Below are 12,340 nucleotides of genomic sequence, written 5' to 3' on the forward strand. Positions count from 1 at the left end.
ATGTCCCTGTTAATTTGTTCAGCGATAGATGGGTGGCGGGGCTTATGAGGCGGTGGGGTGGGGTGGTGCCTACAGATGGCAATTCATCTACTCTTCTGCATCACTCACATGCATTTTGGGCGTGTTCGTGTTCTCTCTATTTTTTTTTCTGTGGGGGGTTGGGGTGTTATTTGTCTTGTAGTTGTTGGCTCTGTACGGCTGCTGTTCCTTCATTCATTCATTCGTTCGTTCGTTCTGTTTGTTTTTCAATTGCTCCACAAATGTTTATGCAGATGAATTGTATTTTGAGTTGTGTTTTTGTCTGGGACTCTGGATTCGGGATTCTGCCAGACGGAACGCATCCTTGGGTATCCTTTTGCTGTTTGATGAATGGTGGCGAAATGTTTGCTAAGCTTTCCATAATGTGACTATAAGTTGTGGTTGTGTGGAGTATAATTTGCAGTGAAATTGTTTTACCAAGGGATTTCACACAAAGCCAATTGATAGGTATTTTCGGGAATTTTATTGAATTTCAAAGGAAGTTTTCTTAAATATTGGAACGGAAATTGATAGGAAAATATTACAAATACAATTAAGAGTGCTGGCAAAATTTAAGTCCTACAAAAACAGTTAAAAAATAATATTAAAATTTTATATTTCTAGAAAAGTTTAAAAAAAAATACATATTTCTACAAAATTCTTTTTTTCATCAAAAATCATAGAAAAATCTTTAAAAATATACACAAATTATTATCAAAGGTTATCCATTAAATTGGAATTTTTTTTATAGAAAATCGATTAAAAATGGTAACTGAAATATATTATTATTTTATTGTTAAAAATTATTCTCAGAGTACTTAAAAAAACAATACCTTAAAAAATATCTACATGCTACTATTAGAGTGTTAAAAGCTATGCATAAATATATCTATAAGTCGGAAGTTTTTTTTATAAAAAATCAATTAAAAATGGTAACTGAAATATATATTTTATATGCCAAAGTGCTTTAAAAAACAATGCCTTAAATGTATCTTAAAGTTGCACAGAAACACATCACATTCATCTCGCACTGCTGATGGGAAGGAGAAGATGTCATGTGGGGCATGCAACCTTCCCCTGGATGGTAACCCATCTGTAACAAAATTAATTGCAATCTCCATTGAAGGGAGAGAGGGTGAGAATATGGGGAAAAAACCACCCGCGGCTGTGCACAAAAATTTACCTAAAATTCTGACAGATACTTTTAACCACAACTCATAAACAATTGCCGAAAACAATAATTTTTTGTGTGTCTGCATGTGTGTGCGTGTGTGTGTGTAAATTGTTGGATAGATTCTATTTAACTTTTGACTCCTCCTCAATGCTACCGTGTGCTCCTTCTCCTCTCAGATGCCATTCAAAATTGTATCCATGTGCAGAATGTATCTGAGAGTTTTATAGTATCTGCATCTAAATTTAAAAAAGGGGGAAATTGGCAGGGGAGAGAGAGGAACAACTGGCGCCTGGATTTTTATGGTGGCGTCGCTATAGTCGTTCCGGTTGTTCTCGGTGTCGTCTGGATGCCCCGTCTGGATGTCCGTCATCAGGCGCTGCCTCGCTTGTGAGGTGTTGGGGGACATTTTTGCATTCTGCATTTTTTGACAGATGGACAGGAGATGGCACTGGCACTGGGAGGGGGGAGGAGGTTGGGATCGCTGCGAAGTTGCAACTTGTGATAAAAATCCGTGTGTCAATTCGATTTGTGGACGTTAACCGCTGCCTAAACAACAACAACAAAAAGCCTCACATTTATGGGGAGGCGAGGGGGCTCGACCAATTTTTATTTCTTTTTTTTTGTGCTACTGCAATAGAAAAACGGACGCGATACATGACATTTTGTGGCAGCGAATTGGCAGCTTCCAGTGGATGGGTCTGCCTGCAGTGCTGCAACAATCTCGTGAGTGAAGTGGAAGGCAAAGGGGGCAAGTGAGAGTATGAGTAATCATGGCAGATGAAGGGAAATAAAACAAACAAAATTCAGGTGGAGGATTACATTTTGGATACTGGAAAAAAGTATGGGAATATTTAAGGAGGAAGAAGCTATCAAATTACTGTACGCATTGGAATTTTTTCTTTAGAATAAACACAAAAAATAAACCACCCACACGGCCTTCGGCGTAACCTTCCACCTAATGCACCTATCCATTTGCCACAATGCTGCAGCCCCCAAAAGTGGGGCTAGCCAGCATTCCGTTATGTCACTTTTCTAGTCCACAAAAAAGTCCCCCCCCCCCAAAAAAAGCGAGCAAAACGCACACACACACACAGAGAGAGAGAAATCCGCAGAGCGTGTCCAAGTTTTGATGGGTGACAGCAGTTGGCGCTGCATTTTGGCCACAATTGTCAGGTGTCGCGATATTCGAGCGCCTGTCAATCCGATTTCAGTCAGATATACATATTCTATTGATGGTCGAAAGGCCCCTAATAGCAGGGGGAGGGGGTGGACCGCAGCAGAGGGTTGGGGGTGCTGCAAATCCCAAAGCGAAGAAGTAGAACGCATAAAATTAAAGGGTTATATATGTATGGGAGTTTTCCTAATGCCAAACTAATATGGATTTCAATGCAAGCCAACGGAAAGCCTTGCGAATCCTGTTTCACACATAAAATGCAACGCTGCGTATACTTAACCTTATTTGGGGTTTGGTTTTAGTGGAACAGTGGAAGAGGAACAAGGAAGAAATTCTAAGAATGCTTTTTATACTCTTTCAAAGGGGTAATACGCGCTGGGTAAACGTATTTAATGCTCAGAAAAAGGGATCTGTATCTCTAAGAAATTGTTTCCTATATATTTTTAAGTCTTACGGCATTACTCGTAATTTAAATAAGGATCTATATCTCTAAGAAATTGTTTCCTATATATTTTTATATTTCTAAATCTTTCTTCCGAAAGATAACTCTGTTAAAATGGTGATTCCGATAAAATGTATCCTTATCATATGATTATATCCTATATTCTACGTAGAAAGCATGAATCCTTAAGGGTACCAAACTCTTCGGCCTCTAAAATAGTCTTTCCTCTTTTATATTTTCCCCGTCTTGATGCTTTTGAAACGCTTCGAAGACGAAACAGAAACTAATAAAGATGCGTAATGGCTGTCTGCGCACAAATATCGGAAAATAATTATAGTAGGGAGAGCGATAAGAAAAGCGGATGAAAAGAAAGGCAGGGCGTGGGAGAAAGCCAGCGGAAAATGGGAGAGAAAAGGTTACCCTTTGAAAGAAAAGACCCATTTCTGAGGGAAATCTTCTAAGACCACCGTAAAAGCCGCCCGCTGTCCCTTTCCATCTTTACGCACAAAAATCTCATCCTCATCCATGCCACACATTCCTCTTGTCCTCCTTTTACGGTGCATGCAACAATTGTTCCCGCCCGGGCTCACGCATTTCTGGGTGAAAGGAGGAGGAGAGACAGAGAGAGAGAGGGGAGAAAACTTTTAGTCAAATGCAAAAAAAAGGCATTAATTCACTTTATCGGGCTGTGGTGGCAACTCTTTAACATTTAGCAATGCGTGTGGCGAAACCCCATCACCCGCCCTAGTCCTGCCCAGCCCCCCCTGCCCCCCCTGCCGCTGCATTGCTTCATTTTCAATTTCAATAAATAACCTTGATTTAAGCGACAGCGACGCGAGCAGCGCCGTCGGCGTGGTCTCCCACTCCCCCGTCACACCCCCGACCGCCCCGACCCACCAGTGCTCAATCGTTTTGACCAGCTGCAATACAAACACAACTTCCACCCATACAGAGAGAGAGACAGACACAGACAGCAGCCAGACCGGCCCCCACACACAAACACCTGTCACACACGCCACATGCTCTCCGGCAAAGTTCTCTCTCTCTCTCTATCTCTCTTTCGCCTGGCTGTAAAGCATTGCAATTATGGCTCTCAGGGCCATTGCAGTTCTTTGCCAGAAACAACTCCCCCTCATGCTCTCGCGAAGCCCGCTCTCACAGCCTGCTCTCACAGAATTTCGCACACAGGTGAGTTTGTGCTCTCACAGGCCATAACAGTGCTGTTTGGTTCCCCCTCTCAGCGCAATAACAGCGTTCTTCTGACACAAGCATTGCAGCTGCTGCCGAACAGCCAGCCAGCGCATGCGTTTTATCTTCCCTCTATCATTCGCTCTCTCAATATATCAATTTAATGGGGAAAACGTCCGTTCTGTTGTTCTCGCTCGCTCTCTCACTCTCTCTCACGCTTTCTGCTGCAATCTATCTCTCAGTTTGATTGCTCTCTCTCTGATGCTCTGCCGCTGCTGGCTGTCGTTGCTGCTGCTGCTGCTGCTGCCTGCTGCCTGCTTGTGCTGCTGTCAGCTCCGCGTCGACAACGAAAGACGTCTGTCTCTTTTCGTTCGGCTGAGCGTAGACATCATGTCGCTGCTGATTGTAGCGTTTTTAATCGCCCGAAATCACAGCGGTGGCGACAATCACAGTTAGAGTGGCGCTTGTAACGGTACTCGGGTGCTAGACGACACATTGCAAACAAGAACGCGCTTGTCAATCAGCAAACAAAACACACACAAAATAATCAACGAAAAAAAGAACCGAACTTAAATTCTAGTCGCAAAGCAAACAAATAAAAAATCCTATAAAAATCGTGCCAGAAACCGAAATAAATAATATTAATAAACATTAAATTAATAGCCATCACACACACACACACGCAGCTGTTGTTGGTGAAAGTGTATGGGTGGACGAGAAGAAGGAAGTGCTGCTGCCTGCTGCTGGTGCTGCCTCTGTCGCTGCTTCTGCTTGGAATTGGCGGCAGTTTGACCGCAACAACAACTACTACACACACACACACACACGCACGCACACATTGATACGCGTTCGTCATCAGTCGCCGTCGTCGTTGTCGTTATCCCCCCCTCCCTCCCTCCATTCCTCTTCAGCCCCGTGGTTCCTGGCCCTTGCCATTGTGACATTTGATTTATTTGACGTGTGTGTGTTTTTGATAGAAGCTCAACACGAAACTGACACGTTCACACACACACACACACACACACACACGTACGAGTGAGGAAAGGCTCTGCCTCTGCCGCTGGCACTGCCTGTGCCTACCCACCCCACGCTCCCCCCCGCTCTGTGCTTAAGAATTTCAAATTTCTTGAGGCGAACAAAAATAAAATTCAACGCGTTTTTTTCGCATATGTTTTTCGAAAAAGTGTGACACAAACAAATCCAAAAAACCGAACCGAAGCGAACAGAACGCTATCAATGGCAGCGACGAAATTAATTACCAAACAACAGTAATCTTAAATAGTTCTAAATATAAAGAAATAAATAATATTTGAAAGAAAAGTGAAACCCCAAAAATAATTGCTGCCACAAAATGATGCTGCACGAGGCTGTCATGCTGGAGATCTATCGCCAGGCATTGAGTGCAAGGTGAGTGTAGAGTGGTGCCCCTCCCCCCCCCCCCCCCCCCCCCCCCTTCCTCCTCCCCGTCTCCTTTATGCTTGTGGAATGTGGCATCAGAGTTTTGTGGAATGTCTGTGTGCGAAGCTTAAAGTTTGTTTGTTTTTTTTTTGCTTTCTTGGGAACAATTTAATGTTGTTTCGGTTCAAAGTTGAGTTTTGTTTTTGATAATTATTTGATGGGGAAATATTTGACGAATGAGAATTTAAATGGAATATTTTGTTTGAATATTGTTTGGGGCAGCTGATAAAATATTTAATTTGTGTTTTATTTTTGGAGATTTCTCAGGGGAAATACGAAGGTGTAGAAGTGTCCTGTTCTGTGTTGGGTTTATGGGAATGTCAGGACCTTTTTTTTATAGAAGAAAGTTTATAGATTTGAATAAAAAACGAGGGGGAACGTTGTGAGTTGCTGCGGACACCGCAACTCTACGGTTATACCCGATACTAAGTCAGTATGGCTCTCCTCCGGCAGACGCCGCTAATATTTAACGACACGACAAAGAGTGCGTGCGAGAGAGACAGAAAATCAGTCTGAGCGTGACGTCGGACGCTGCGTAGCCACTGCAAATTGATTTGTTCCTTTTGGCTGTAAAAATGATCTGATCTGATCCAGATTCAGCAATCTAATAGATATGGTCATTATCTATGATTCTGCGTTTTTAGTTTTCTCAAATCTGCAATATTGTGGATGCAACAGATTTTCGTCCTTTGTGGGGGCGGATGGGGGTGGGGCGAAATTCTGAGATATACGTTTTATAGTGACATCTTAAAGGAGTGTGTGTACCAAATTTGGTTACTCTAGCCTTAATAGTCTTTGAGATTTGTGGTTGCCTCAGATTTTCGTCCTTTGCGGGGGCGGAAGGGGGTGTGGCGAAATTTGGACAGGAAACGGTCAAGGTCCGATATCACAGGAGTGTGGATACCAAATTTGGTTGCTCTGGCTTTTATAGGTTCTGAGATCCTTGAACTCATATTTTGCAATTGGCAAAACCGACCATGAAACCTGTGTGTTAGAGTGAGACAGAGCGAGAAAGAATGAAATTGTGTGCTTGATTCTGGCTATAATAATTATACGATCTGATTAAGATTTTGCACTGTGGAAGATATAGCCATCCTCTACGATTCTGTGTTTTTAGTTTTCTCGTATCGTCGAAATTGTGGATGCCACAGATTTTCGCCCTTTATGGGGGCGGAAGTGGGCGGGGCAAAGTTTTGAAATATTTTTGGAGCAGTGACATATTACAGAAGTCTGGATCCAAAACATCGTTGCTCTAGCTCTTATAGTCTTTGAGCATTAGGCGCTGAAGGGGACGGACAGACGGACAGACGGACAGACGGACAGACGGACGGACGGACAGACGGACAGACGGACAGACGGACAGACAGACATGGCTCAATCGACTCGGCTATTGATGCTGATCAAGAATATATATACTTTATAGGGTCGGAAACGATTCCTTCTGGACGTTACACACATCCACTTTTACCACAAATCTAATATACCCCAATACTCATTTTGAGTATCGGGTATAAAAACATTTAGTGTTCAGATGAAGTGTTTTTTAACCACCTACAGGGGATTTCTTCAGTGAAGATTGGGATTCTTTTGTAAGAAATAAAAGTTTAGATTTCTTCATGGAATATAGGAAAGAAAAGCATAGATGGAGCATAGGAAATAATTATAGTTACAGGTTGAGAAAATTTCATTCATTATAGATTATAATTTGAAATGAAATATCATTAATTATATATTATAACTTAAGTGAAATACTATTTTCCCAAGTGAAGAAAAGAGTCGAGTAAATGATAGATTGATATTGAGAAGACAGTAGATATAAGAGTGTGTTACTTAATGATGATATGGGTTATAATTACTTTGAAAAGTGGTTAGAAATTATAGAAATTTTATGGAACTGTGACTAAGGAGAGGGTAAGAGGTTTCCAGCTCTGAAAGAATTAAATTTTACTTAGTTTTGTAGGTGAAGAAGTTTTCCTGAACAAGTTTTTCTAGAACGTGCATTGGGGATTCCTCCTAAGATCGTAGGATTGAAATCTACTGCTAAAGATAATATCTAGCTTATGAAGAAGACTTCCAACTGTATATTTCCCAATCAGCAGACCTGCCGGTGTCCCGAAAAGGTTCCTAAAAATAGATATTAGTAGAAGAGATCTTATGGGATTATATGATGAGGAAATACATACGAACCTTTCGCCTCTGTGGAGCCTGGGATTTATAGGAATATCTGCTGCCACTTCCATGCATTCCAATAAAGAACCTTCCTTCCCTGATGGAACCTCCATTTAAACCCCGCTTTCCCTTCGAATCCTTTCCAGCGAATTGGCCAGTCCGCGCTGCCAGTCCCGCGAATCGAATGCCTCTGCGGGCGCGGCGCCGGGCGATGGCCGGTGTCCGTCGAATGAGTCGCACTGCTCCGCCAATGATTGCCTCACGCCGGCGCCCACACCCACGCCTACGCACACGCCCACCTCCCCCACCGTGGGACTGCCACTGACGGCCACACTGGCGCCAGGAGCTGCCGCGGCACTGCTGCCACCGCAGTCGGCAGCGATGGCCGCATACCTGGCGGCTGCACAACAGAATCACCTGCTGCTGACGAATCCTCTGGCGGCAGCGGCCTCACTGGTGCAGCAGGCGACGCAACAGGCGGCAGGAATGGGCTCACCCGGAAGCATGGTGGCCGAGGAGGAGGCCCCGGCACTGGATTTTAGCCGAAAGAGACCCGCCAGCGAGGAGGCAGAGGTGATGGCCAGCGATGAGGAGGAGCCCGAGCCGGAACCAGAGCCGGCGGAATCGGGCGACAATGGACCCCTGGATCTGTCGGTGAGCACCAGGAAGCGACAGACGACGGTGGAGGAGCGAGAGAGGGATTCCCCTGTCCGCAAGCTGCCACGTGCCACGGACTACAAATCCCCGCTCCCGCCGGGCAGTTGGGTGCCACCCCTGAATCCCTACCTGGCGGCAGTGGCGGCCAAGAAGATGGCGCCCAGTGAGGCCACCAAAGCGCTGGAGAAGATGAGCGAAATGAGCCGCCTGGAGACGCCACCGCCAGCGAGCAACAGCAGCGGCAGCAGCAGCAGCCACAGGAGTATGACAGCATCCGCATCGGCGGGAGGAGGCAGTGGCGCAGGTGGAAGACACAGCGCCTGGCAATCCCATTGGCTGAACAAGGGCGCGGATGCCGCCAAGGACGTGTTCAAGTGCGTGTGGTGCAAGCAGAGCTTTGCCACATTGGCCAGCCTCACGACCCACATGAAGGAGACGCAGCACTGTGGCGTGCAGATACCCTCACCCTCCTCCGCCGCCGCAGTCGGGGCAGGGAATCAGCCGATGACCCGCGTGCCCACATCCACCTCCACGTCGGCCTGCTCCAGCAGCAGCAGCACCTCCACCACATCCTCGAACTCCTCCAAATCGGAGCTGAATATGCTCATCAAGGAAACGATGCCGCTGCCCCGGAAGCTGGTGCGCGGCCAGGACGTGTGGCTGGGCAAGGGGGCGGAGCAGACGCGACAGATCCTCAAGTGCATGTGGTGCGGACAGAGCTTCCGCTCGCTGGCGGAGATGACCAGCCACATGCAGGAGACGCAGCACTACACGAACATCATATCCCAGGAGCAGATCATCTCCTGGAAGTCAGGAGACGAGCGCGAGCGACCCAATGCTGCGCCCAACGGCAGGGAGGGAGGCCCAGCAGCGCCTCCTCCGGCGGCCAGCAGTGGTGGCACCACAGCGTCCGCCAGCGTCAGTGCGGTGCTCACGTGCAAGGTGTGCGATCAGGCGTTCTCCACGCTCAAGGATCTAAGCACCCACATGGCCCAGCAGTCGCACTACAAGGAATCTCCATCGACCATGTCCTCGTCCTCTTCGGTCTCGCCACCGGCACCGCCTGCCACTGCAGGAGGAGGAGGAGGGGGAGGAGCCACCGCAGTGAACTCCAAACGCGGGCGTCAGACACGCAACGAGAAGCGCAAGAAATCTCTGCCGGTGAGGAAACTGCTTGAACTGGAGCGTTCCGGCTCCAACTCCAGTCTGGACTCGGCCCTGAAGCCCTTGAGGGACTTTGCTGCCGCCACGAAAATCACCTGCGAGAAGTGTGGCAGCAAGATCGAGACGGCTCTGTTTGTGGAGCACATACGCAAGTGCCTGGGCGACAGCATACCCATACCCCCCAGGCGTCCGCATGGCCAGAGCCAGTCGATGGATCGCCTGCCGAGTCCTGGGATGACGGGCGAGAAGCCGCCATCCGTGCTGAATGCCCTGGAGCAGCTGATCGAGAAGAGCTTCGAGTCGAGGGGATCGCGTGGCCTGCACCCCGGCGGAGGGGGAGGATACTCCGATATGGGCACACCTCTGGGCGCCAGCATCCTGAAGCGTTTGGGGATCGACGACAGCAGCGACTACACAAAGCCCCTGATGGATGCCCATGCCATGCACCTGCTGCGCTCCTCCTACGCCTCGCGCGATCGCAGTGCCAGCGAATCGAGCAGCGCCAGCCGCGTGGAGTCCGCCTATACGCCGGATAGACAGCAGGCCACACCGCGAAGGACACCGGACACACCAGCGCCAGCCCAAGCACCGCCGCCTCCTGCACCGCCGACCATCAAGGCGGAACCCTTGGAGCTGGATCATGGCGAAATGGAGGCCAGTCCGCGGCAGCACATCAACGTGAAGAAGGAGTTTAGCATGGACTCAACGGCCGGAAATCTACGGGAGAGTCCCAGATCCAACAGCGAGTCGCCATCGCCACAGGCAACGACTGGAGGAACGGCTACGGATAGTGGAAGTCTATTGGCCTTGAATTCGATGTTCGATCAGCTGAGCGGAGTGGAAGCCAATAATAATAATAATACGGGTAAGTGGAGACTCTCCTATAAAGATGTGGGGTTACTTGAGATGATCTGTGGGGGAATTACAGAGTGGAGAACAAATTCTGAACAAGTGAATCTGTAACTAGTACAAGGTACAGTTTCTACTTTATTCAGAGAACTTTTTCCGATTCTATGGAACATTGTTTCCTTGATAGAAATACTTCAGAGTTTTCTATAAAGAACATTCATACGATTCTGTTAGCTCTGAGAAGAATAAATGATATACTTCCATTTCTTATTAATTTCTCGCATTTTTTAAGGAATATTCCAATCAATTTCAAGGGACAGATCCCCACTCTTCATGGCCAAACCACAGATCATTCACATCCATCTATTTAGCCCCTCTTCTCTCTATACAAAACCGATTCTAAAACCTTTTCCTTATTTCCAGGACACTGCTATAACAATAACAACAACAACTCAAGCAATATTTCCACCAAAAAACCAAAGGCCCACCCTTTGGCGGCACTGCAGAAGCTCTGCGATACGACAGATCCACCAGCCTCCAATACGCGCAGTGCTGCAACCACAACAACAGGCTCTGCCACATCGGGAATGGGCAACGGGGGCAACGATCTGGTGGCCTTCAGTTGGGCCTGCAACGAGGCGGTGCTGAGCGCCAGCAGCGGCGGCGGTGGCGATGCCTCCATCATCAAGTGCTCCTTCTGTGATACGCCGTTCGGGTCGAAGGGGGCCTATCGCCATCACCTCTCCAAGGTGCACTTTGTCAAGGACAATGGCGAGGATTCGCCCACCATGAAGTCGCCAGGAGCTGCAGCACAGTCACCAAAGTCCCTGCCAATGGCCTCGCCCAAGAGATCCGCTTCGAGGAGTCCAGCAGTGGCAGCGGCAGTGGCACCGCAACCATCGCCATCGCCCACCATCAATCCGTATGACGAGAGTCCGCAGTCAAAGTTCTTGAAGTACACGGAATTGGCCAAGCAGCTGTCATCGAAGAACGCCTAAGGAGTGGCATACCTGCCGAAGAAGGATGAGGAGTGGGTCTGTTATACTAAAGAATGTTATAGAGGAATTCCTAAGATCTCCGACTTAATTGTGAAACTTTTGAATGTTTTTCTACAGCGAAAGCTCTACGGGCGGACAGATTCGTAGTTAGAATTTACAATTTACAGGCCCCTAAAAGTTCTACAAATAAGAGTTCTACTAGCCGACTGTTTCCTTGACTAGAAAAATATCAGAACAATCTTTTTGCACCAAAATCTTAACTCCCGGACAGTTCCTTAACCTATTCCTAGAAGCAATCTATTTAATATGAAAGATCTACTAGGGGAATACATCTAGGAGATCCGGAAGTGCAAAAATTTGATTGTAGGAAAAGTTCCTTTGACTCCAAAAGTTATTCCATAAGTTCTACCAACGGAAAGTTTCCTTTAATCGAAAGACATGTTTCTTGAAAGGAAATAATACTTATTTCCATAAATTATTTCTGTTTTTTTTTCCCTAATGAATCTCTTCCATTAGGCGGACATATCATATTTAGAGTTTAGCCCCCTGTCCGCCCAAGAGAGCTTTCACTGTATTTATAAGACTTTTTTATTGTGGCCATAAATCTGATTACCAAAAAAATACGTTTTTAACAGAAGTCTCTACTAACATTACCATTATTCTGTTGCACAGTGTAAGCCCCAACAAATAGCAGCTGAGATTCCTGTTTTGTGCCTTGATTTCATTTCAGAGATCAATGGAGAGAGTGGAGCATAACATTGAGAATATCTGCAGCTAATTTACTCTCCCAAATTTAAGACTCTCTCTCGCAAAGCTCTCTCTCTCTCTTGTTCCACTCTCCTCTCTCTGCACAAAATATTTCCCCTACTTTTGCTGAATATTTCCCCAACAGTCCAACAGCATTCAGTTTCCCCTTTGTTCCATGCTCTCTCTCTCTCTTATCGAGAGTGACGTCACTCTCCGCTGGCTATGTGTTTTGTCCGGCTTTATTGTTTCCCAATCAGACAGCATGCCATCGCAGTCGCACGCGCGAGTGCAGTGCAGTGCTT

At 46.7% G+C, this 12,340-nt stretch overlaps 1 protein-coding gene across 1 annotated transcript; it reads left to right on the forward strand.

The window, feature by feature from the left end:
- The first annotated feature begins 5,347 nt into the window (after positions 1-5,347).
- On the forward strand, positions 5,348-11,601 carry LOC6593735 (protein tiptop). The gene is made up of 3 exons (XM_002018957.2): positions 5,348-5,403; positions 7,770-10,309; positions 10,717-11,601. The coding sequence occupies exons 1-3, from the start codon at positions 5,348-5,350 to the stop codon at positions 11,289-11,291; spliced, it is 3,171 nt and encodes a 1,056-aa protein (XP_002018993.1). The 3' UTR covers positions 11,292-11,601.
- Positions 11,602-12,340: the final 739 nt, after the last annotated feature.

This window comes from Drosophila persimilis, unplaced genomic scaffold (assembly GCF_003286085.1).
Source record: "Drosophila persimilis strain 14011-0111.01,24,50 unplaced genomic scaffold, DperRS2 tig00000124-arrow-pilon, whole genome shotgun sequence".
NCBI lineage: Eukaryota > Metazoa > Arthropoda > Insecta > Diptera > Drosophilidae > Drosophila > Drosophila persimilis.

Bases quoted from the DNA above. Each gene is read 5' to 3' on its own strand.
- LOC6593735 (XM_002018957.2), top strand. From the start codon at position 5,348: ATGATGCTGCACGAGGCTGTCATGCTGGAGATCTATCGCCAGGCATTG. The intron at 5,404-7,769 runs GTGAGTGTAGAG...AATCCTTTCCAG, and splicing joins CGCCAGGCATTGAGTGCAAG to CGAATTGGCCAGTCCGCGCT. The intron at 10,310-10,716 runs GTAAGTGGAGAC...CCTTATTTCCAG, and splicing joins CAATAATAATAATAATACGG to GACACTGCTATAACAATAAC.